Below are 24,959 nucleotides of genomic sequence, written 5' to 3'. Positions count from 1 at the left end.
AACGCCTTGGTACTCAAACAACTTGGAACCCAAATACTGCAAACCCGGAAGTAAGTGTTCCGGTTTGTGAACTTTTTCCGGAAGCCGAACGTGATCCGTTTTGAGTGCTGTGCTTCCGATTTGAGTGCCACACTTCCGTTTGAGTGCTGTGCGGAGGTCTGTCTGTTTGCGCTATTTATTTTGTGTTTTTGTGGCTCTTTCTTCTGTTTTTGTGACTGTGTGGAACCCAGTTCAGCTACTGATTGATTGAGTGACTGCAGTAAGTTGTTGATTGCTTTCATTTTATAATAATAACAAAAAATAATCAATTTTATTTGTACCCCGCCGCCCTCCCCAGCCAAAACCGGGCTCAGGGTGGCTAACACCAGGTATAAAAACAATTGATTAAAACACAACTTAAAAACAAGATTAAGTACAACATTAAAATGCAGCCTCATTTCAGTAGAAACTCAAATCAAAAACTTTTTTGGGGATGAAAACGTCAAGTCTTCACCAAGGCCAGCTATCCAGACTGGTCCTATGTGGGCCAGAAAAAAGCCAGGGAAGGCCCCAAATAGGAGTTCCATCACAGAATGAGAAAGGAAAAAGGAAAGAGGGGAAGGGGATCAAGTTGATTCCAAGCCAAAGTCCAGGCGGAACTCTGTCTTACAGAAAGAAATCAGATCCCGCAGGGCCCCGGTCTCATGAGACAGAGCATTCCACCAAGCCGGGGCCAGTGCTGAAAAGGCCCTGGCTCTGGTTGAGGCTGATCTGACTTCCTTAGGGCCCGGGACCTCTAGGGTGTTGCTATTTGTGGACCTTAAGGTCCACCGCGGGGTATCTTAGGAGAGGCGGTCCCCTAAGTACGAGGGTCCTATGCCATGGATTTTATGGATCCATGGTCTCCGTTATATTGCAAAATTCATGTTAAACTGCTGTCTTAGGGGTTGCTTTTAAAAGTCTGGAACGGATTAATCCGTTTTGCATTACTTTCTATGGGAAAGTGTGCCTTGGTTTTGGAACGCTTTGGTTTTGGAACGGACTTCCAGAAAGGAGTAAGTTTGAGAACCAAGGTACCGCTGTACTGCCCTCCATCTGTCGATCTCAGTTAAAAACACAAAAACCTCGCCTTCTCCCCCCCCCCCACCATCCCCTCCCTGGTCCTCTCACCAGCAAGGGGGGTGGCGATGGACCCGGAGCGAAAGGCACTCTTCCCCACATCTTAATGACTTCGCCCAGCGGCTGGAAGCCCTCGTCGCAGCCTCGCTTCACCAGCAGGGACATGGTGAAGTAGCCGGCCTGGAACCACTCAGCCATCTCTTGAGTCGTGAAGGGGCCTGGAGAGACAGGAAGGGGCAGGTCAGTGATCCGAGGGGGGAGAATCGGGGCTGCGGACGCAGAGCAGCCGCTGTGCTCCACACACACACACACACACAATTTTTTAAAATTAATTTTCACATTAATAACAGAAATAACATACAAAACACACAAACGAAAACACATTACAATACTAAAGAAGGGGGGCACTTCTAAGACCTAATTTAACTTTCATTGTTAAATGACTTCCTCAAATCCCCCCTAACGGAATTTCATTGTATCACCTTGTAACAGTTCTCCAAAATCATATTTCTAATAAAATTGATCTCCTTCAATTTACTATCCGCTTCTCTTTTATTGGTATTCTAATCCTTAATGCTTTGCAATTAATTCTTGTTCTAATCCTAAACCTGTTTGATACTTCCAAGTATCTGCTAATTATCTTATGTTACAATATTTGGCTAAGTATTCTTTGAATTTCTTCCAATCTTCTTGACGCTTCTCTTCTTTCCGGTCGCGGATTCTTCCAGTCGGGTCGGCCAGCTCCAAAAAGTCCAACATCTTCATCTGCCATTTTTCTGTTGTTGGTATTTCTTGAGATATCCAATTTTTAGCTAAAAGCAGTCTTTTTGCTGTTGTTGTTGAGTCGTTTAGTCGTATCCGCCTCTTCGTGACCCCCTGGACCAGAGCACGCCAGGCACTCCTGTCTTCCATTGCCTCCTGCAGTTTGGTCAAACTCATGTTCGTAGCTTCAAGAACACTGTCCCACCATCTCATCCTCCGTCGTCCCCTTCTCCTTGTGCCCTCCATCTTTCCCAACATCAGGGTCTTTTCCAGGGAGTCTTCTCTTCTCATGAGGTGGCCAAAGTATTGGAGCCTCAGCTTCAGGATCCGTCCTTCCAGTGAGCACTCAGGGCTGATTTCCTTCAGAATGGAGAGGTTGGATCTTCTTGCAGTCCATGGGACTCTCAAGAGTCTCCTCCAGCACCAGAATCCAAAAGCATCCATTCTTCGACGATCAGCCTTCTTTATGGTCCAGCTCTCACTTCCATATATCACTACATTGCTGCTGTAAAAAGGTAAAGGGACCCCTGACCATTAGGTCCAGTCGTGACCAACTCTGGGGTTGCGGCGCTCATCTTGCTTTATTGGCCGAGGGAGACGGCGTACAGCGAACCAGAGTAGCGCATGGAAATGCTGTTTTCCTTCCCGCCAGAGCGGTACCTATAGATCTACTTGCACTTTGACGTGCTTTTGAACTGCTAGGTTGGCAGGAACAAGGACCGAGCAAGGACCCGTCGTGGGGATTTGAACCACCGACCTTCTGACTGGCAAGCCCTAGGCTCTGTGGTTTAACCCACAGCGCCACCCACGTCCCACGCCTTGCCTCTGTAGTGGCATACAAAAACAATCTAACATCTTTTTTGGGCAATTTCAATCCTATTGCAAAGCTCACCTTGGATCTCCCCCTGGGGATCCTTGTAGAACCACTTCATGGCTGCCTCGTGGGAGAGCGGCAAGGCGGCGGCCGTGTTGCGGTGGTCCACGATGGTCTGGGTGAAGTGCTCCTCCTCCAGAGAGCTGTCCTGCAAGGAAGCCACCATCTTCTCTGCTTCCTGGGGACAGGCAGGGAAAAGGGGGCAGGGAGGGTTGGGGAAGAAATGCGGAGTGAGATGATGTGCGTCTGTCGTGAGCTTGTGAAAACGCGCACAGAGAAATGCACACGATATCCCTCCCCGCACTACTTCCAAATATTTTGCACTGCGATGGGTTGGGCTGGATGACCTTAAGAGTCGGACACCTGCAACACCAGCTCCTAGCTATCCCACCGTCACTAAAATATTTTCGCTTCTTTACAAACCTGGTATGCATTAATCCAGGCTTCCTCAAACTTGGCCCTCCAGATGTTTTTGGAGACTACACTTCCCAGCATCCCTGACCACTGGTCCTGCTAGCTAGGGAGCATGGGAGTTGTAGGCCAAAAACATCTGGAGGGGCGAGGTTGAGGAAGCCTGTGTTAATCCGACTGCTTTTCCATGGTCATTGCTGTGAGCCACTTACCTGGTTGAGATAAAGGTAAAGGGACCCCTGACCATTAGGTCCAGTCGTGGCCGACTCTGGGGTTGCGGCGTTCATCTCGCTTTATTGGCCGAGGGAGCCGGCATACAGCTTCCGGATCCTGTGGCCAACAGGACTAAGCCGCTTCTGGCGAACCAGAGCAGTGCACGGAAATGCCGTTTACCTTCCCGCCAGAGCGGTACCTATTTATCTACTTGCACTTTGACGTGCTTTTGAACTGCTAGGTGGGCAGGAGCCGGGACCGAGCAACGGGAGCTCACCCCGTTGCGGGGATTCGAACCGCCGACCTTCTGATTGGCAAGTCCTAGGCTCTGTGGTTTAACCCACAGCTACACCTGGGGGCAGCTAAAAGTGTTAAATTATTATTATTATTATTATTATTATTATTATTATTATTATTATTATTATTATTAATTCCCTGACCATATGGCTGGGTTTTCCCAGCCACTAAGTGCAGCTTCGAACAAAATATTAAACTACAATAGTCCGTCAAACATTAAAAGCTTTTCTACACAGGGCTGCCTTCAGGTGTCTCGTAAAAGTCTGTTATGAATCAAACGAAAGCCCAAAAGGCTGGGATCTTGACCTAGTAATTTGGGGGGGGGGGCAGCCCCCGCCTCAGCAAGAAGATTCAGAGCTTCTGCAGTGAATGTGGGAGCCAGCCACGAAAACACGTTTACTGCAACCAACCAGCCACCCACATAAGCCAAAGTCCAGGAGCGATCCCACGCAGAGTGATTATCAATAATAATAAGGATACTAATAATATCCCGCCCTCCCCAGCTGAAGCTGGGCTCAGAATGGCTAACAATAAAAGTAACACAGCAATTCCCTAACACAGATTCCCTTGGCCCAGCAACCCCCGCTCACCTGCTGCAGGTGCTTCATCCCGTCCTCATCCTCATTGTCCCCAACTGTGAATTCAGTAGTAGCAGCAGCAGCAGTTGCGGACGAGGACGCCGGCGTGGGAAGGGCAGCCACAGCAGCCGGGTTGAGCTGAGCTGGGTGGCTGAGGAGGCACGGATCCCCTGCAGGTGGGAGAGGGAGGAGGGTTCATCCCCTCGCACGGAACGACCCCGTCTCCAAGACCCCCCCCCCAAACAAGACAACATGGGCAAAAGAGGAGGCTCCCTTGAGGGCTGCGAAGCCAGCCTGGCCCATTTCTGCCCCTGCCAACCCTTTCCCTTGCTGCCAGGTTTCCTCGTGATTTAACGGTGTTGCTGCCCACCTTCTCCACCAGTCTGCAGCAGACGGTCAAGCAGCCGCCCGTTGTGACGCCCTGGAAGCGCTAGGACAGGGGTCGGCAACGTAAAGCCCATGGAGGCCGTTTAACCGGCCCACGAGCGGCCCCTCGAACCCAGCCGCCCGCTTGGGAAGTCCCCGCTTGCTGCACTAAACTGGCATGGCGCAGCGCAGGGACTCTCTTCCGCAGCTCCAGAAATTGCTCCTGCGCAGATGCGATTTTCAGCATCTGGGCACACGCCGAAGTGATTTCCGGTGCCACGGTCATGCGCAGATGCAATTTCCGGCGCCACAGACATGCACAGATGCAATTTCTGCCGTTGCGCTGCACCGGTCTGGCCCACGGAGGATCTCCACGGGTGTGATCCGGCTCAGGCCTGGTAAGCCTTGCCAACCCTTGAAGTAATAGGAGAAGGGGAGAATTGCAGGCCTGTCCCTTCCTCCCTCTTCCACATACCATCGAGAGCTTCCTTCTCCTTGTTGCCACCAGGCGCCAGCCCCGAGACCTCCACCTTCGACGAGACCCCCGGCGTGACGCTCTCGCATTCACCCACGGGGGCAGTAGCAGTTGGGAAAGAGGGGCCCGTTCGCCATGGGGCACCGGGAGGAGCAGGCAGTTTCTCCTCCGGCACTTGCCAGGGCTCCTTCCGTTCTGAGAGAAAAGGAGGGGAAGGGGTGCAGAAGGAGGTTATTTGAGGGGGTGGGGGGTCAAGCCTACAGCCTTCCTGCCCTCTGTCCAATGAGCAGGTCCACCTCCTCCAGCCTCTCACCTCTCTCCGGCCCCTCCTTGGCCGTGGGGCTGGCAGGGACCTCCCCTCCCTCTCTCCTGTCGCCGTCCTTGGCCTCCGACAGCTCCTCCTCCTCTTCCTCCTCTTGCAGGGGCTGGAAGCTTAACTCCTGCTCCTCAAGGATCGGCTCTTTGGGGCTCTTCTGTAAAAGGAGACGAGAAGAGGCCGTTGTCAGCTTTGAGAAGTCTTGCTTCACATACCTCTGTCTCTGCCGGGTCTCGCAGCAGCCATCAGCAGCCCTACTCTCATTTAAGTGCCGTGGATCTGGGCCCATAACCCTATTGTTGGGATGCGGCCTGGGAGGCGGGGGCAATTCACAGGCCCCCCAGCTGCCTCCAGCCACCGGCCGGCATCCAGGCAAACTCCAGTCTCCCTTGGCACAGCATCAATCAGCGACTCATAGCTTCAGAAACTTGAGCACGCTCTAATCAGCAGAGTGAATAACTCTCCACAACGGAAGCGGCGGAGAGAGGCATATGCAAGGTGTATTTACAAGCGTTTATTCGGCATTAGAACAAGGGAAAACATGTCTGCTTCCCTTCGTGTCCAAGCAAAAAACATAAGCAAAAGCTATATACGACGGAAGTTCCCAGCAAGCTGCGTTGGAAGTAAACAGATATGTAACATGAAACAACTCCACATGCCTGTTCTAAAAGTGGAATGGAACTATATCCTAACAGAATAGTCATGTGGGGGGCGGTCGGGGATGCCCCTCATCTACGTACACAGACCTTATTCAGCCGGAAGGGATCCAGTTGGGAAAGGAAGGATGGCCTATGGGAAGGGAAGGAACAAGAACCAGGCTGCAAGGGAAGGAACAACCAAACCTCCAAGGAGAGGGAGAGAGAGAGATACTTGGCCGGGGCTTTATGACCTCCCTTCACCCCAAAGAGTAAATTATTATTATTATTATTATTATTATTATTATTATTATTATTATTTATCATTCTGCTGCCTTTTCCCCAGACTGGGCCACAAGACAGCTTACACAAATTTTAAAAAATACAAAAAGCTAAACAGCACGTTAATATATTAATTAAAAAATAACTTAACTTAGCAAGAGTTAAAACAATACAGGGGTACCTCTGGTTGCGAGCGGGATCCGTTCCGGAGCCCCATTCGCAACAGGAGCAGAACGCAACCCGCATCTGCGGGTCGCGATTCGCTGCCTCTGCGCATGACATCACTTTGAGCGTCTGCGCATGCGTGAGCGGCGAAACCCGGAAGTAACCCTTTCTGGCACTTCTGGGTCCGCCGCAGGACGCAACCTGAAAAGATTTAACCCGAAGCATCTTTAACCCGAGGTATCACTGTATTTTTAAAAAGCAGATCAATTACAAGACAATTAAGAAAAACAGAACGATTAAAAAACCATTTCCTTAAGGAACAATCAGCCCCCAAAGGCCTGTCGGAATAAAAGTCTTCAACCGCAGGCGGGAAAAGGGTGGCTTAGAAGGCAATTAGTAAGCCAATAATAACCATCATCATCTTCTCCTCTCTCCCCCTAGATGAGAGCAGCCCCCCCCAATGGATAAACCCTAGATCTGTGTCTGTGTGGGTGAGATAGACGGAAAGACAGACAAATGGGGAAAAAACCCCGAGCAGAGAAGACCTTTCCCCTAGCGATTTCTGGGGGAACGCTGTTGGAATCTGGGAACCTGCTGCACACCTTGAGGGACATGAAGGCCCCGGAGGAGTCGAAGGTCCCCATCTCCTCTTCCTCGTCCTCCAGGCACCACTCTGGGAGGCCATCCTTGTCGTCCTCGAAGCTGCCGCTGTTGTGCCGGTGCCGGCGCCCGCTCCGCGGCTCGTCCTCCCGCTCCCGGAAGTCAAAATCGAACTTCCGCCGGCGCCCTTCTCCGCCGTGCTCCCGCCAGCCCGCGGACCGAGGGCCTCCTCCGTCTGTGGGGAGAGAGGGAGGTTGGAGGGCAAACCCATTTCTCCTTCCTGCGGCCTCTGCGGGGGCCGGAACCGGACGCCCGACGCCCTCTTCCTCCCGGCTCCCCCAAGCTTGCTTCCGCCGTGGGCTCTCACCTGGGCTAGCAGACCGCCAGCGCTCGCTCTCCCGCCGGGGGCCTCCGCTCTGCCGCCAGCTAGCCACGGCCACGGCACCGGTGCTGGCCTCTTCCTCCTCCTCGTGCTCCTCTCGGAGGGTGCGCCAGTTGTCGCTGTCCGAGCGGGCAAACTCCTTGCGCCCCGGGGGAGCCACCTCCTCAAACGGAGCCCGGGCTTCAAATAAGGAGGGAGACGGCGGCGGATAAGCTGGTAGAGTGCAATACATTTAATCTGTGGGTCGTGGGTTTGAGCCCCACATTGGGCCAAAAGCTTCCTGCGTTTCAGGGGGTTGGGCTAAATGACCCTTGGGGTCCCTTCTAATTCTATTAGGGCCGTCCCACCTCAGGAACACCAATCAGTGGGATAGGACCTGCCACATCTACCATGAGGGCAGCTTTTCAACAGGGAAATTGATGGGGTTTCCATGGGTTTCTGTGTGTGCCTTTCATGGAATCATAGAACTGTAGTCAGACGGGTCCCCGAGGGTCATCTAGTCCAACCCCCTGAAATGCAGGAATCTCAACTGCAGAAGCTGTGGCAAGTGGCCATCCAGTTTTAGCTTCAGAACCTCCAACGTGGTTCTGAAACCACCACCTTCCGCGGTCATCCATTCCACTGTTGAAAGGTTTGTAACCGAAGTCCATTCATTTATTTTTTATTATACAGGCTCTATGACCAATTATTTCAAAACCCATCAAGTTGAGGCTGATGAATTAATTTGTGTCAAATCTTTGCAAGCTTATTTGGTAGAGACACACTGCTCATGAAGCAAAACAGTATGGCATACAGACTTCCGGTTGATCGCCCCATCAATGGCGGACGGGAGCTCTTTCCGCTGAAAGAGCCCCGGCACTTTGAAGACTGGGGTGACCGCAAGAGTGTTGTGGAACCCCGAAAAAACCTTAGATTGAGCATTCTGAGGACCTGGTATTACTGCAGGTATCCCTGAGCGACTCCCTCGCTCCCCGGTAAGCTCTAAAAAGAGCCCTGAGAGCGAGCGTAAGGGTCTCTAAGTCAGACTTTAGGTGCGAAGGGTCCAGTGTGGTCCTCTGAGCCCTCCCACCCCAGCCAAGATCTTACTGGCCCAGGCCAGGTGTGGAAGAGTAGCTGGGAAAGATGGAGCACGCACACACACACACCCCTTGCAATTAAGTGCTTCCCTGGCAAGGCATATGCAAAAAGAAACTGCGTACAGGTGAGTTAGCAGAATGGTGAGAGAGCTATGGAGTGCCCCACCCTCCAGAACCAGAACAGGCGAGCGAAGCCCCCAGCAGCAGGCCACTTCAATAGGGGCATAGCTCTCCTCTGCTACCAGTAATGCCCACAGGCTAACAACAGCTCCTCATTTCAAAGGGGGCTGGCAGGACCAGTTCCCTTCCTGCACAAGGGAGGAAGAAAGCTGGCGGGCGCAAACTGCATGGAGGACAAATCTTGCCAACCCGCTGACCACCCTGCGATCTAGGTGGGAAATCACCGTACCTCCTTCCCGTCGGATGGGCTTCTCAAACCGTCGTTCTCCTCTGCAGGAGAAGAAGAGGGTGTCAGAGCAAGGAAAGAGGGCAGCAGGTTCCCACAGCGACCCACAGACACAGCTCCCCCGGGACCCCCTACTCACCGGTCATCCCAACTCTGGCTGCGATGTATCTCGCGGACCCCACCGCGGCCAAACGCCCCTTCTGCCTCCTCAATGCTTCTTTGGTAAAAGCCACTCTCGCCACGGCCACGGCCTATTTAATTGCGGGGTGGAGAGAGGCAAGGTGTCAAAATAACATCGATTGATTGACTGCATGTGTATCGCATCCTGGGACGCGGGTGGCGCTGTGGGTTAAACCACAGAGCCTAGGACTTGCCGATCAGAAGGTCGGCGGTTCGAATCCCCGCGACGGGGTGAGCTCCCGTTGCTTGGTCCCTGCTCCTGCCAACCTAGCAGTTCGAAAGCACATCAAAGCGCAAGTAGATAAATAGGTACCGCTCCGGCGGGAAGGTAAACGGCATTTCCGTGCGCTGCTCTGGTTCGCGGCTTAGTCATGCTGGCCACATGACCCGGAAGCTGTACACCAGCTCCCTCAGCCAATAAAGTGAGATGAGCGCCGCAACCCCAGAGTCGGCCACGACTGGACCTAATGGTCAGGGGTCCCTTTACCTATATCACATCCTTGTCTTTCCAAGGAGCTCAAAAGCGGCAGTGTAGACGGTTCTCTCCCTTCCTCCCCTAATTCACTCAACAAGGTAGGTGAGGCTGAGAGAGACACTGACCGGCCTCCAGGCTCACCCACCCAGCGGGCTTCATAGCCAAGCAGGAGGATTTGAACCCTGATCTCTCCCAGGTCCTAATCCGGCACTCAAACCACTGCACCGGCTTTCAGAAACAGGAACCCACTCGCCGCCTCCCCAAGTGAGAGCAGGGGAAGGTGGCAAGACAGGAAGAAGAGGAGGAGTTTGGATTTGATACCCTGCTTTATCACTACCCGAAGGAGTCTCAAAGCGGCTAACGTTCTCCTTTCCCTTCCTCCTCCACAACACACACTCTGTGAGGTGAGTGGGGCTGAGAGACTTCAGAGAAGTGTGACTGGCCCAAGGTCACCCAGCAGCTGCAGGTGGAGGAGCGGAGACGCGAACCCGGTTCCCCAGATTACGAGACTCCCGCTCTTAACTACTACACCACACTGGCTCTCAGGAAAGGGAGCCAACCCACCCGTCCCCAGGATACCTCCGTACCTCGGCTCCGGGTGCTGCCTCTCCCCCGGGAGACTCCGGCCGGGGCAGCCCCAGCCCCCTTTCCCATCAGCCTTAGCACTGCAACACTGTTCACAGACATGGAGAAGTTCCTCTGAAGCAGATTTGGCGGGGGGGGGGGAGAGAGAGAGCAGAATTTGAAAAGAGGCGGCCTCTGGATCCACGCTTTGTCAAAAGCATCATGAAGACTGTAAGAAGAGACCGCTTCCCTTATATTCCCAGAAAAATATCTTTAAGCGAACCATAAGGGCAGTGGCAACTAAAAACGATCTAAACTCAATGTACACATCTACATGCGCCCCATTCTATTTTAAACTCAAGAGAGGCCAATGAACATACGTCTTATTTTAATGAATGGACTTCTGCGCAACTTCGGGAAGCTTTTACAGAGTTACGATTAAATACAATAAACTCTGCTTATAGAGATGGGAGACACAGAGGCATGCCAACAAACAAACGCGTTTGCATTAGGGGATGTCCTGAAGTAAAGGACCTTATGCATTATATCTTGCACTGCCCCTTATACAATGAAGCAAGAGAAAGATTTTTAGCACCTATAAGGACAAGGTCCCCTGGCCAAAACCCCACTGACATGATTTTATATCTCCTCGCAGACACAGTTCGGTATGTGACCTGGCATGTAGCACTCTTTGCAACTGCCGCTAGGAAAATTAGAGCAAATTATATAGCCAAGGTAGCCACCAACTGTAAAGGAGATGAATTTATTTGACCCAATCTACATCGAGCTATATTCTATCTTTATCACCAAACTCCGAATATAATTGCACACTGTATTAATTAACATTAATTTTTAATACATTAGTGGCCATGTGACAATTTTAGCTTATAAATTTTATTGTTGAATGTCTTAATTTGTATATTAGGATACTTTTCTAGCTCTGTTTAGAGTAGGAAATGTCTTGAATAATATAAATGTTTTAAGAATTTTTTGTATCAATCCAGCATATTTTCTTTGAATTGCTGAATGATTCTGTGTACACTGGTACCTCGGGTTAAGTACTTAATTGGTTCCGGAGGTCCATTGTTAACCTAAAACTGTTCTTAACCTGAAGCACCACTTTAGCTGATGGGACCTCCTGATGCTGCCGCGCCGCCGGAGCACGATTTCTGTTCTCATCCTGAAGCAAAGTTCTTAACCTGAAGCACTATTTCTGGGTTAGCGGAGTGTGTGACCTGAAGCGCACGTAACCTGAGGTATCCCTGTACATTGCGGCAGCCTTTGGCCATGTGCAATAAAACTGACTGACCGCTGGGTGTGGCCAAAGAGGGCCCCATCGGGTCCAGCATCCACTGCCCCACCAGGTGCCCCAATGGGGAACCAGGATCCAAGCGCTGGAGCAAAACTCTCTGCTCCTACGCTTTCCAGCAACTGAGATTCAGAATCACGGCTCCTCCGACCGTGGAGGGCACAGCACAGGTGTTGTGGCCAGGAGCCAGGATCCATCGCCACCGCTTTTACCTGCTCCTCTTCCGTTAAGGGAACCAACGCCAGAGGCTGCAGAGGATCGTCCTGGAGAATGGCAGAGAACTCTTTATCCTGGATCTCCTCCGGGACCTGCGGAAGGAGAAGCGCGGGAAGGAAGCCATCAGGAGCCCACCCAGCTTCTTCCCGACCCAAACCAACGCTCTGGCAGGGGTCGACCTTGGAGACGGGTGGGGAAAGTAAAGAAGATACAGGAAGGGGGGGATGGAAGCAAGCTGGAACCTCAGCAATTGCTGTTCCCTTTCAGCTTAACAAAAGGGAAGGTACCGTATTTTTCGGTCCATACGACGCACTTTTCCCCTCTTAGAAAGTAAGGGGAAATGTCTGTGCGTCTCATGAAGCAAATGCTGCGCGGAGAAGGGAGGTGTAAGCGGCTCCTGTCCGCTTTGCTGCTTTAAAGCGAGCCGTGGAGGAGGGAAGGAAGGGGAGCAATGGCCCCCATCCGTCCCCCCCTCCGCAGCTTGCTTTAAAGCAGCAAATTTACCATAAGACGCACTTTTCCCCTCTTAGAAAGTAAGCAGAAAATTTAAAGCAGAAAAGCAGACAAGGACTGCCTGATTTGCTGCTTTAAACAGTTTAGTACAACATTTGATTCAGAATATTTCCCCCCCCCCCCGTGTTTTCCCCCTCTAGAAACTAGGTGCGTCTTATGGAGCGAAAAATACGGCAATTCAAAGATTGTAAACAGAGAGGAGAAGGCAATTTGCGCCTGGGTCCACCCCGCCATCCGCCCCGGGTCAAGCAGCCCTACATGCTGGGGGCACGACCCGCAACCGTGCGGCACTCACCTTGTTGTCTTTCACGTAAAGTGCTAACATCTCTTCCCGCCCGTATCGGTATTCGGCTAGCTTGTACTTTGGCATGGCAGGGGAGGGTGGGGGGGAAGCGACGCTCCCGCCACTGGAGAGAGCGCGGAGCCTGAGGAAAGAGGGAGGAGGAGGGAGGAGGTGTGTCAGGCGAACAGCAGGGAGGGGGGAGCTGTCTCTTCCCACTCAACCCCTCAGGTCCAGCAAGTCCTCCTTTCCCACTGGAGGTCGGCTGCTTGCCCCGGCTTCCCTCTGCCCCAGAGGGCCTTTCTGGGCGCAGCACAGCCTCAAAAGACACACACTCAGAATGGCGGATGAAATTGATGGACTATGCAGAATTGGGTAAATTAACAGGAAGGATTCGAAACCTGCAGGGTCAGAGATTCTTAGAAGACTGGAGTAAATATACGAACTATTTGAAAAGTAATGGTAATGAACAGATTATGCTAGTAGGACTGCAAGAAGTTTTGTAAGGAGGATTATCTGAAATATTGAAAGACTATGAGGAGAATGATTTAAAGAGTAACAGAGAAATTAGGAAATGCAGAATAAGTGATAAAGAACAGAAAATCATCAGAGGTGTTGGCGGAAGTCTAAAACATTGTATAAGAGAAGAAGTTATGTTATAGGATTGTTGGAAATGGTATGTTAAAAAACCCAATAAAAATGTATATAAAAACACACACACACACTCACCACTCTGGCCCAAAGTTCAGTGTCTCGGCTGCCATCTCTACCGCTCCTGGGCTGGCTTTCCTCTGGTGCTCGTCTTCTTTCTTCTCTTCCCCAAAAACCTGGTATTCATTGTATTTAGTTATCTATTGCATCCACAGGCCACTTTCTCCCTCCAAAGGAGCTCAAAGTGGCTGATGTGGTTGTTCTCCTTTTCCTCGTTTAACCCCCACAACAACCCTACCAGGTAGTTTAGGCCGACAGGCGGTGACTGTCCATCCCCCCCCCCCGACGTCACACCCAGTGAGCTTCCTGGGCCGAGTGGAGATTCGAACCCTGGTCTCGCCCGGGTCCTAGTCTGAAACTCTTAACCAGTGGCTCAGTGGTAGATGGAGAGGGGTGTCAAAGGACCCTTCAGGATTTAACCTCCTTCCACCGGGCCTGTAAGACAGAGCTATTCCGCCTGCACTTTAATTTGAATTCAGCCTGATCTTTTATCTCCCTTCCCTTCCCTCTCCTTTTATGAAGATCACCTGCTCTGAGACCCCACAGCTAATTCTCTCCTGGTCTCCTCGCTGGCCCAAGTAGGACCAACTCGGCCAGCTAACCCTGGGGATTATCTAATTGATTTTTGAATTTTATTGTTATTCATGTTTTTATACTGTTTTTTATGCTGCTTTTATAATTATCATATTTTTCACTCTATAAGACGCATTTTCCCCCCTCCTAAAAAGTAAGGGGAAATGTGTGTGCATCTTAGGGAGCGAATGCAGGCTGCGCAGCTATCGCTGAAGGCAGACTATCAAGAGGGATCAGTACGCACCGATTCCTCTTGCTCTTCTGGCTTCAGGGATAGCCATGCAAAGCCTCTTGAGCGCAGCCGGAGCACTCCTGCCTCTTTGCTCAAGAGGCTTTGCGTTGCTTTCTTGTTTCTCATTTTCCTCCTCTAAAAACTAGGAGCGTCTTATGGTTGGGTGTGTCTTATAAAGCGAAAAAAACGGGCTTTTAAATTTGTTGTTAGCCGCCCTGAGCCCGGTTTTTGAACCAGGAAGGGAGGGGTATAAATAATTTATTATTATTATTATTATTATTATTATTATTATTATTATGGCAACCAGAGCAAAAGGGTTTCTCAGTTTGAGACAAAGTGCACTCACATCCCTACAGAGTTAAGCCAAGAGGTGGAAAGAAGGAAGAAAGGGGTCTCTAGAGAACTAGAGGTTCAGGATCCTGGGCTTCTGGGCTGGGGGTGGCTGACAGAAGAAGGAGGAGGAGGAGGAGGAGGAGAAAGGGGGTCTTTCAAAGATGCTGCCCACCTGCGTTATCGCTTAACAAGGATCCGCCCTGGATCACCCCCTCAGGCTGGGAAGTCCAATCACAACAGCAGGGAACCTGCAGAGAAAAGAGCAAAGGCATATTATGACTTGAAGCTTATTCAATCAGAAGGGCTGGTGACTCTGGGGATGTGTTGCCCAGAAGCCTGGGGCTGGTGGCCCAGGAATCCCAGACGGGTGAGGCGGGCAAACTGCCTCTGCTGCCCGTCTTTGCATGGTCTGGGTCCAGCGTGCCACTGACTCGCCAGAACAAATGACATGCAGCCCAGCAAAAGAGGCTTGTGCTTCAGTGGCAGATGAAGATGATGGAATTCATGGAGCTGGCTGATCTCACCGGGAGAGTACCCACAACCAGAAAGGAGAGGACTACCAAGAAGACTGGAAGAAATTTAAAGACTATTTGAACAAATATTCTAACATCAAAGATATGTAACCACTTGGAAAAACCAACCAGGCCTAGGATTAAATTACATTTAAATACACAAATAAGAAAATGTACTATAAGAAAGGTAAAGAAATTGGAATATGACTGTAATATTGTTTTTTGAAATAATGATATTGGAAACTGCTACATTCAAATTAAAGAGGAAATTCAGATGGAGATTAGAGGAAGTCAATTAGTGTATATGAAAAAGGATTTTAATTAATTAATTGAATTTCTCTCCCCCCCCCATTTAGGTATTTTACGTTTGTTATTCTTTTTTTTCTTTTCCTTTTCACTTCTCTATTGTGTTGTTGCATATTTTCTTTTGTGTTATGTTTATTGAAAATTAATAAATATTATTGGGGGGGGGGGAAATGTGCTTGTGCTTCTTCCCTGTCCCAAAAATACAATAGCGTCTGCCCACTCTGCAGCCACGCAGAATGGGGGCTCGTAGCTTCCCCTTCAGCCTGATCTGGCGCTGTATTGGGGACTCCCAGGCGGAGAGATGGAACAACAACAACAACTAATAATAATAATAATATAACCGCCCTATACCTGTATATCTCAGCACCAACCCCACAGCACGCCGCCTCCTTGCCAGCGGCCACGGGGATGGGGGTCACTGGCAAAGCCAAGAGCGCGGCCGGAGGTGAGGGAGAGTCGGCCTCCTTGTCTGACGCGAGCGGTCCTCCCGGCGGCGCTGCTCCCGGAGCCCCGTACGGCCAGAAGCCACGGGCGATTTCCCCAGAAGGCTGCTCGGCCTTGGGGGCCCCGCGACACGACCTCCGCGGCTCAATTCACATCGGAGAAACTCTCTGGAAGAAGAGACAGAGGAGGGGTTGGCGTCCATGCGCTCCAGTGGGGAGACTGCTCAGACATGGGGCTTTAGGTGCTGACCTTGAAAGGCCCGAATGGCCTCGGTCCAGTAGACCTGAAGGAGCGTCTCCACGCCCATCGTCCAGCCCGGACACTGAGGTCCAGCGCCGAGGGCCTTCTGGCGGTTCCCTCCCTGCGAGAAGTTAAGTTGCAGGGAACCAGGCAGAGGGCCTTCTCGGTGGTGGCATCCGCCCAGTGGAACTCCCTCCCACCAGATGTCAAAGAGAACAACACCTACCAAACTTTTAGAAGACATCTAAAGGCAGCCCTGTTTAGGGACGCTTTTAATGTTTAATAGGTTATTGTATTTTGGTGTTTTGTTGGAAGCCGCCCAGAGTGGCTGGGGAAGCCCAGCCAGACGGGCAGCGTATAAATAATAAATTATTATTATTTAGTTCACCTGGCCGTAGGCCGACGGCATGGGGCTGGGAGATGGGGAACCGCACTAGCCGGATCCTGCCTTGTAGAAGGTTGCTGCGCTTGGGACTTTTTAAGTTTAGACAAAACCCTCTCCTTCCTTGGAGAGGCTGGCTGACCCCCAGCTTCGGATGAGATTGCAGGGGGCTGTGTAGTGGTCATGTGGGATTACTATGAGGAATTATGAAATACGGAGCAAACCCTTGTGTCGGAGATGAAAGCATTGCGCTGACTGGGCTTGATTCATTGACAATAGTTTCTGATCGAATCCCACAGGCCTCTGCATCTCTGCCATTTGCGTTCTCTACACCTGACAGGCATGTACAGTGGTGCCCCGCAAGACGAATGTCTCGCAAGACGGGAAACTTGCTAGACGAAAGAGTTTTCCATTTTGGAGGTGCTTCGCAAAACGAATCTCCTATGGGATGACAATGTCTTGCGAGTTCCTGCTGGGTTTCCCCCCCCTTTTTTCTAAGCCGCTAAGCCGCTTATCAGCTGATCCGATCAGCAGATAAGCCGCTAAAAGCCGCTAATAGCGCTAATCCGTCAATGGGCTTGCTTCGCAAGATGAAAAAACCGCTAGACGAAGAGAATCACAGAACGGATTCTTTTCATCTTGCGAGGCACCACTGTATAAGGATTCTAAAACACAGGCCAGTTGCTTCATCAGGCATCCTCAGTACATAAAGATGGTAGGTTACTTTGATGTAGTTTAATCTTTAGATAGATCTTAAGGGCCAGGAAGGCGATGATAAATACTGCCACTCCTGTTCACCACTTGTTTATGACCTCTGGGGTTTCCTAAAAGCATTCCTTCTTGCTTCCTCTTTTATTTACTCTGAACTACATATGCATGCTCAAGTAGGAAAGAGTTTCTTTGTAGTTTTAACTTTAACTTTATCCCACGTGGGTTTTTTTGAAATGCTCAGAGGATATCGGATTGGTTCTCACGAACACTGTGTAAAAAGTTCTTTTGTGAATAAAACGACCTGGGCCAAGGGGTGGGCAGGAATTGTTATTATACGCACTCCTCCCAGAGTCTTGCTGGTCAAGCCTTGTGTGTATTCTATTAATCAGAGTCCAATCCTTCCTTTGCTTTGGGAACGCTACAGGGTTGGACTAGATGATGCCTGGGGTCCTTCCCAAGTCTACCATTCTATGGCCAGATAGAAGTTTAAAGTTCCACATGACATGGAGAAAGGAGAGGAGAGATTTTCCCTTCCCGCTCGCGTAACACTAGAACTCATGGACTTCTTCATCCAGCGCATAGTTAACCTATGGAACTCGCTGCCACAGGAGGCAGGGATGGTGACCAACCCAGATTTTAAAAGAGGATTAGGCAAATTCATGGAAGAGAAGAGGACTATTGTCTCTATATCTATATGGTTGTTGACACTCTCAAAGAACTGTAAGGAAGACGTGAGAAGGGACTTGCTCTTGCAGAAGGCACCCTGGTTCTGCTTCGGCAGGATTTTTCTTCTATACGCTTTTTAAATCTTTAACAATAATTACCGCCAGTTTTCCTGGGTCAGAACCGGCCTGTAATTTCCACGATCCCCCTGGACACCCTTCTGAAAACTGGAGTCACGGTGGCTACTTTCCAGTAGACGCTGATCGTAGGGGCAAGTAATTTTGTTGGAAGATCAGCAATTTCACATTTGAGTTCTTTTAAGAACTCACATCTGGACCCAGAAATTTGCCAGTTTTAATGTTATCTATTAGTCTGTCTTCCTGCCCACCTAGCAGTTCGAAGGTACGTCAAAGTGCAAGCAGATAAATAGGTACCACTCTGGCGGAAAGGTAAACGGCGTTTCTGGGCGCTGCTCTGGTTCGCCAGAAGCGGCTTAGTCATGCTGGCCACATGACCTGGAAGCTGTACGCCGGCTCCCTCGGCCAGTAAAGCGAGATGAGCGCCGCAACCCCAGAGTCGGCCACGAATGGACCTAATGGTCAGGGGTCCCTTTACCTTTATTAGTCTGTCTATCCCCTATTAATTTTGCCTCTAGAACTTCATCTCTCGTCACCACTATCTACCTCAGTTTCTCAGACTTCTTTTCTGCAAAAGTTAGTTCAGGACCTGGGATCAAGCAATGACTCCCCCTCTGTTAATTTCAGGAATGTGAACATGCACACACACGCACACCCGACCCCTCCAGGTCAGAATCCTGCCCTCTTGTACAGTCATACATCGGGTTGAAGTAGCTTCAGGTTAGGCGTTTTCGGGTTGCGCTCCGCAGCAACCCAGAAGTAACGGAACGCGTTACTTCCGGGTTTCACCGCTTGCACAGACGCTCTAAATGACATCACGCGCATGCGCAGAAGCGGCAAATCGCAACCCGTGCACATGCAGACTGCGTTCGCTTCAGGATACGAACGGGGCTCCGGAACGGATCCCGTTCGCATCCAGAGGTACCCCCGTATTCTGTAAAGCGACACGCCCAGTGAGGGCACACTTATTGCTATTACGAACGAATGACCCAAGACCACCAGCAAGCTTCGTGGTCAAGCGAGGTCTGACCCTGGCTCTCCGTTTCAAGCTGGATGCCCCTGAGAACAGAACCCCCCCATCTTCAGAGGCGGCGCATGCACCCGAGCCAGCAGCTGCTGGGGAGAAGCAGTAGGAAAGGGCTATGGATCGAAGAACCCGTCAGTGGGACCAGCGGCCAGAGGGAGCCCAATTCAGCTCAGCATCCTGTTCTCAAGAGTGGCCAACCAGATTCCCATTATGGGAAGCTGACATGCATGAGTCTCACTCTCTCCACTTAGGATTCCTGGCCCCCAACACTAGTCGTTGTTGTTGTTTAGTCGTTTAGTCGTATCCGACTCTTCGTGACCCCCTGGACCAGAGCACGCCAGGCCCTCCTGTCTTCCACTGCCTCCCGCAGTTTGGTCAAACTCATGCTGGTCTCTTCGAGAACACTGTCCCACCATCTCGTCCTCCGTCGTCCCCTTCTCCTTGTGCCCTCCATCTTTCCCAACATCAGGGTCTTTTCCAGGGAGTCTTCTCTTCTCATGAGGTGGCCAAAGTCTTGGAGCCTCAGCTTCAGGATCTGTCCTTCCAGGGAGCACTCAGGGCTGATTTCCTTAAGAATGGAGAGGTTTGATCTTCTTGCAGTCCATGGGACTCTCGAGAGTCTCCTCCAGCACCAGAATTCAAAAGCATCCATTCTTCGGCGATCAGCCTTCACTAGTCGTTATTGACAACCATTTCCATCGTTTCCCCTTAATTCCTTTTTAGAGCTATCCAGGCATCCCCACACTCCCCTCTGGTGCTGGGCTTGGATGCTGGAGCAGGCCTGCACTCCTTGATCATCCAAGGCTCTCTTGAGTGGCTCTCACTTTCTTAATAATAATAATAATAATTTTTATTTATACCCCGCCCTCCCCAGCCAAGACCGGGCTCAGGGCAGCTAACACCAGATATAAAACAATTGATTAAGATACAACTTAAAAACAAGATTAAAATACATTAAAATGCAGCCTCATTTCAATAGAAACTCAAATCAAAAACGTTTTGGGGATGAAAACGTCAAATCTTCACCAAGACCAACTATTCAGCTATTAGTAGCACATTTGCAAAGATAAGCGGGGCCTGGTATGGTTTCAAACTGGATGGGGGACGTGTTGAGACTAGAGCAGGGGTCAGGAAGCTTTTTCAGCAGGGGGCCGGTCCACTGTCCCTCAGACCTTGCAGGGGCCAGACTATATTTTGAAGGGGGGAAATGAACAAATTCCTATGCCTCACAAATAACCGAGAGATGCGTTTAAAATAAAAGGACACATTCTACTCCTGTAAAAACACGCTGATTCCTGAACCGTCCGCGGGCCGGATTTAGAAGGCGATTGGGCCGGATCCGGCCCCGGGGCCTTAGTTTGCCTACCCGTGGCCTAGAGGTTGGGTCAGATGCCCCTTCCAACTCGTGTTTCTATAATTCTATGGCAGAAGAACTGGCTGAGAAAATGCACTGTTGACTAATTAGGCCTAGGACTAAATCAGGATTAAATAAATAAATAAATAAATAAATAAATAAGAAAAAGCACGATGAGAAAAGTTAGGAAGCTTGATTATGACTGGAATATTGTTATATGAAATAATGATATTGGAAATTGCTACATTTAATTGCAAGGAAATTCAGTTGGAAGAGATTGGAAGAAGTCAAGTAATATGTTTATTAAGTTCGATTTTAATTAACTAAGCAAGTCTTATTGTATGTGATGGTATATGTGAGGTTTGAATTACTTTATCTCTTTTATTCTTTTTTTCTTTTATTGTTGTCTTTTCTTTTTCTGTTATGTTAAAGTTATGCTTTTGTATGAAAATTAATAAACATTATTTTTTTTTGGGGGGGGGGAGAAAAGAAAATGCACTGCTGAACCTTCGGTCGTTTTTATCTGATTTGATGCTGGGGGCTATTGTTTGAAACCGAAAAGGTAGATAGAGAGAAAACGAAAGAGGAGGAGCAGAGAAGGTGAGTCAGAATAATCCCAAGAAGAAAGGAGCGCAATTTAAGGGAGTCCCACTCTACTTGGAAATCCTGAGTTTATGGATCAAGAAGAACATCTGGAAAGCGAAAAATTGCCAGCAAATTTTTAAACTGAAAACCACTGAGAACACAAAAGCAGCGCCACCTAGTGGTAGGAGGGGGAACGAATTCATGTGAGTTTGGGCTTTAAAGTCCACGTCTCTCCTCTATGGAGTTTTGGGACATATGCCATTAGCTGCAATAGTCTGCCTTCTTTACACAGGTAATTTTTTTACATAAACCTGCTCACCTGCGTTAACCTACTAACGGGGCCAGAACAGATAATTCGACAGTCGGTCTGTGAGCCCTTAGAAAAGGATGCTGTGATTACTAAGACCCAGCAAAAACAAGTCATGCCAGACAAATCTCGTTTCTTTTTCTGATAAAAGTTACTTGTCATCACAGAAAACAGTGGCAAGTGGGGTGATGCGGGGTCCTGTCCTGGGCCTGCTGTGGTTCAACATCTTTGTAAACAACTTGGATGAAGGAATTGAGGGGATGCTACTCAAATTTTGCAGGTGACAATAAGTGGGGAGGGGTAGCCAATGCCATTGAAGATAGATTTGGGATTCAAAATGAATTTAACAAGATTGGAGACCTGAGCCAAATCTAACAAAATGAATTGTAACAGGGAGAAATGTCAGGTTCTGTATTCAGCAGGAATAGCCAGCTGCACAAATGTTAAGATGAGAGACGTTTGGCTTGTCAACCGTAAGTGTGAAAAGAATCGAGGGGTCTTAGTAGACTGTAAGCTTAACACAAGTCAATAGTGTGATGCAGCAGCAAAAAAAGCTAATGCTATTCTTGTTGTTTAGTCGTGTCCGACTCTTCTTGACCCCCCGGACCAGAGCACGCCAGGCTCTCCTGTCTTCCACTGCCTCCCGCAGTTTGGTCAAACTCATGTTCGTAGCTTCAAGAACACTGTCCCACCACCTCATCCTCTGTCGTCCCCTTCTCCTTGCGCCCTCCATCTTTCCCAACATCAGGGTCTTTTCCAGGGAGTCTTCTCTTCTCATGCGGTGGCCAAAGTCTTGGAGCCTTAGCTTCACGATCTGCCCTTCCAGCGAGCACTCAGGGCTGATTTCCTTCAGAATGGAGAGGTTGGATCTTCTTGCAGTCCATGGGACTCTCCAGAGTCTCCTCCAGCACCAAAATTCAAAAGCATCAATTCTTTTGCGATCAGCCTTTTTGATGGTCCAGCTCTCACTTCCATACATCACTACTGGGAAAACCAGAGCTTTAACTATACAGACCTTTGTTGGGAAGGTGATGTCTCTGCTTTTCAAGATGCTGTCCACTCCATTGACAAAGACAATGCTATTCTAGGCTGCATCAATGGAAGTCTAGTGTCCAGATGAAGGGAAGTAATAGTCCCACTCTATTCTGCCTTAGCCAGACCCCAACTGGAGTCCTGTGTCCAGTTCTGGGCACCACAAATTAAGAAGGATGTTGACTAGCTGGAAGGTGTGCAGAGGAGGCAGACCAGAATGATCCAAGGGTCTGGAAACCAAGCCTTATGAGGAACGTTTGAGGGAGTTGGGTATGTTCAGCCTGGAAAAGTGGAGACTGAGATAGGACAGCCATCTTCAAGCATCTAAAGGGCTGTCATCACATGGAAGATGGAGCAAGCTTGTTTTCTGCTGCTCCAGAGGGCAGGATCCAAACGGATTCAAATGACAAGGAAGGCGATTCCGACTAAATACCCTGAATACCTTTCTGACTGTAAGCTCTGTTTGACAGTGGAACAGATTCCACGAGAGGTGGCAGTGCTTTGGGGCAGAGGTTGGATGGCCATGTGCCGTTTATGATCTAGTTGGACCTGATAACTCTCGGGGTCCCTACAATTCTATGATTTGATGGTGGTGGCGAATTCCACATTTTTAACGTGTGTCGTGTGAGAATATCTTCCTTAGTGCATCCTGAATCCTCCATCATTCAGTTTCAATGGACAATCCCACTGAGTCTACAGCTTCCTCTGGCCTTTTGATCATTTAGGTTGCTCCTTCCTGCACCTTTTCAAAGCTTGGGAGCATTCAGTCACCTCAGTGAGCATTCAGTCACCCACAGAAAATGGAAACTCTTTGAAACAAAATGCTAGGCTGGATATCTCAGAATGGCTTATTCTTTTCATCTGCGGCTCACAAATACCCAACAAGAAGGAGAAGTAAAGGTGCCATAGCAACATCAAAAGTTCAGCCTCAGATCACAGGACATTTAAGTGAATTGGAATCATCATCAACAAGAATGGCAGATAAAATTAATGCACTATGCAGAATTAGATAAATTAACAGGAGGGATTCAAAAACTGCAGGACCAGAGATTCTTAGAAGACTGGAGCAAATATTTCAACTATTTGAAAAGCAATTGTAATGAATAGATTACACTAGTAGGACTGCAAGAAGTTCTGTAAGGAGGATTATTTGAAATATTGCAAGAAAAACTATGATGTGAATTACTAGTCAATGATAATTAAAAGTAATAGTTGAAATTAAGAAATGCAGAACAAGTGATAAAGAACGGAAAATCTTCAGAGGTGGTTGACAGAAGTCTAAAATATTGTATAAGATAAGAAATTATGTTAAATGATTGTTGGAAATGATATGTCTAAAAAACCAATAAAAATGTATTTTAAAAAAAAAGGAATCATCATCATCAACAACAACAAGGTAATCTTTTGCTTGTTCACTCTCAAGGGAGAGAAAATTTTATTCCTATAACAGTACAGTTGGAACTGCTCAGTTCCAACTTCCAAGAAATGTCCCACATCCTCTGACCGCAGGGAGCCAATTCTTTGGGAAGCCTTCCTCCCTCTCTCCTGTCCTGCAAGGCCAAAGGAACAAAGGAACCTAGGGACTGGAGGGGGGGTCAAACTGTCTGGCTGTGTGCTGCAATTATTATTATTATTATTATTATTATTATTATTATTATTATTATTACTGAAGAATAGCCAGCCCCAAATCCTGGATGGTAGAATATAAGTCAAGAAGAGACTCTGGTCATGTAGGTAGAACTTCACCATCAATGATTACTAACCCTCACAGCTTCTTCATTCCACTCCCACTGCTTCTGATTACCAGTTGCTGGAAACCACAGGAGAGCAGAGCACTCTCGCACTCAGGTCCTGCTTACCGGCTTCCAAAAACGGGCGCCTGGTTGGCAAACTAGGGCTGGCCAATATATCAACGTATCGTCCCAGACTGGTCTGAAGTCCATGTTGTGATGTTGCTTCCACGGCCAGAGCTTCAGAGCGGACAAAAACCCCACGCAAGTGACAAAGGGAAGGCTACCAAATAAATCCGCAAGGAGAGCCACGCAGCTGAGATGACGGGCAGGGTGCTTTGCAGTAGCTCAGAATAAAGCGCTGCTGCATGAACCTTTCCGCTGACAGCGGATGAGTGGAGCAGACAATGGAGGAAACCAGACTTTGCCTGCAGCAAAGAGAGCCCAAACAAGTCCAACCTGGCAGGCTCCCAACTCCACCTGTCTCTTGAGCGCCACATACAACACCTGAATTGCACTTAAGGGGGCAGCTAAAAGCCGAGAGGAGTTGAAGGAGAACAAGGCTTGAGGCAGGACATGCAAAATACATTCGGAAAGAGAACCATGGTCAGCGCTCCCAATATTTTGTATTACTGCACCTTACTGTTCTTCTGGTTATAAAGGTTTTTGAACCAACTTAAATGTTGGTTTAACTACTGCAACGCGCTCTACGTGGGGCTACCTTTGAAGGTGACCTGGAAACTGCAATTAATCCAGAATGCGGCAGCTAGACTGGTGACTGGGAGTGGCCGCCGGGACCACATAACACCGGTTCTGAGAGATCTGCATTGGCTCCCAGGACTTTTCTGAGCACAATTCAAAGCGCTGGTGCTGACCTGTAAGGCCCTAAACAGCCTCAGTCCTGTATACCTGAAGGAGCGTCTCCACCCCCATCGTTCTGCCCATACGCTGAGGTCCAGCTCCGAGGGCCTTCTGGTGGTTCCCTCATTGCGAGAAGCAAACCTACAGGGAACCAGGCAGAGGGCCTTCTCAGTAGTGGCGCCCGCCCTGTGAAACACCCTCCCTTCAGATGTGAAGGAAATAAGTAGCTATCTTATCTTTAAAAGACATCTGAAGGCAGCCCTGTTCAGGGAAGTTTTTAATATTTAACGCTGTATTGTTTTTAATACTTGATTGGGAGCTGCCAAGAGTGGCTGGGGAGACTCAG

The 24,959-nt window shown here is 49.3% G+C and overlaps 1 protein-coding gene across 5 annotated transcripts in view; it reads right to left on the bottom strand.

Annotated features, from left to right (window-relative positions):
* GIGYF1 (GRB10 interacting GYF protein 1) overlaps positions 1-24,959 on the bottom strand; it is a 50,959-nt gene that overhangs the window by 17,897 nt on the left and 8,103 nt on the right. For 2 of the 5 annotated variants that reach the window (XM_082197526.1, XM_082197530.1), the window contains exons 2-16: positions 15,492-15,751; positions 14,495-14,570; positions 13,203-13,300; positions 12,489-12,618; positions 11,677-11,772; positions 10,179-10,290; positions 9,076-9,187; positions 8,940-8,980; positions 7,440-7,667; positions 7,075-7,307; positions 5,388-5,547; positions 5,075-5,269; positions 4,246-4,403; positions 2,753-2,912; positions 1,153-1,316 (exon numbers count right to left, since the gene is read on the bottom strand). In XM_082197526.1, coding sequence (XP_082053652.1) covers positions 1,153-1,316; positions 2,753-2,912; positions 4,246-4,403; positions 5,075-5,269; positions 5,388-5,547; positions 7,075-7,307; positions 7,440-7,667; positions 8,940-8,980; positions 9,076-9,187; positions 10,179-10,290; positions 11,677-11,772; positions 12,489-12,618; positions 13,203-13,237 — 1,824 coding nt within the window. In that variant the 5' untranslated portion in view covers positions 13,238-13,300; positions 14,495-14,570; positions 15,492-15,751. Of the gene's footprint in view, positions 1-1,149; positions 1,317-2,752; positions 2,913-4,245; positions 4,404-5,074; positions 5,270-5,387; positions 5,548-7,074; positions 7,308-7,439; positions 7,668-8,939; positions 8,981-9,075; positions 9,188-10,178; positions 10,291-11,676; positions 11,773-12,488; positions 12,619-13,202; positions 13,301-14,494; positions 14,571-15,491; positions 15,752-24,959 lie in introns of all 5 variants that reach the window. The other 3 variants (XM_082197527.1, XM_082197529.1, XM_082197528.1) reach the window with 3 other exon arrangements.

Source organism: Podarcis vaucheri (assembly GCF_965113315.1).
Source record: "Podarcis vaucheri genome assembly, chromosome: 13".
NCBI classification, from domain to species: Eukaryota; Metazoa; Chordata; class Lepidosauria; order Squamata; family Lacertidae; genus Podarcis; species Podarcis vaucheri.
The sequence above is the reverse complement of the archived record's forward strand: the minus strand, read 5'-3'. Positions and strand labels throughout refer to the sequence as shown.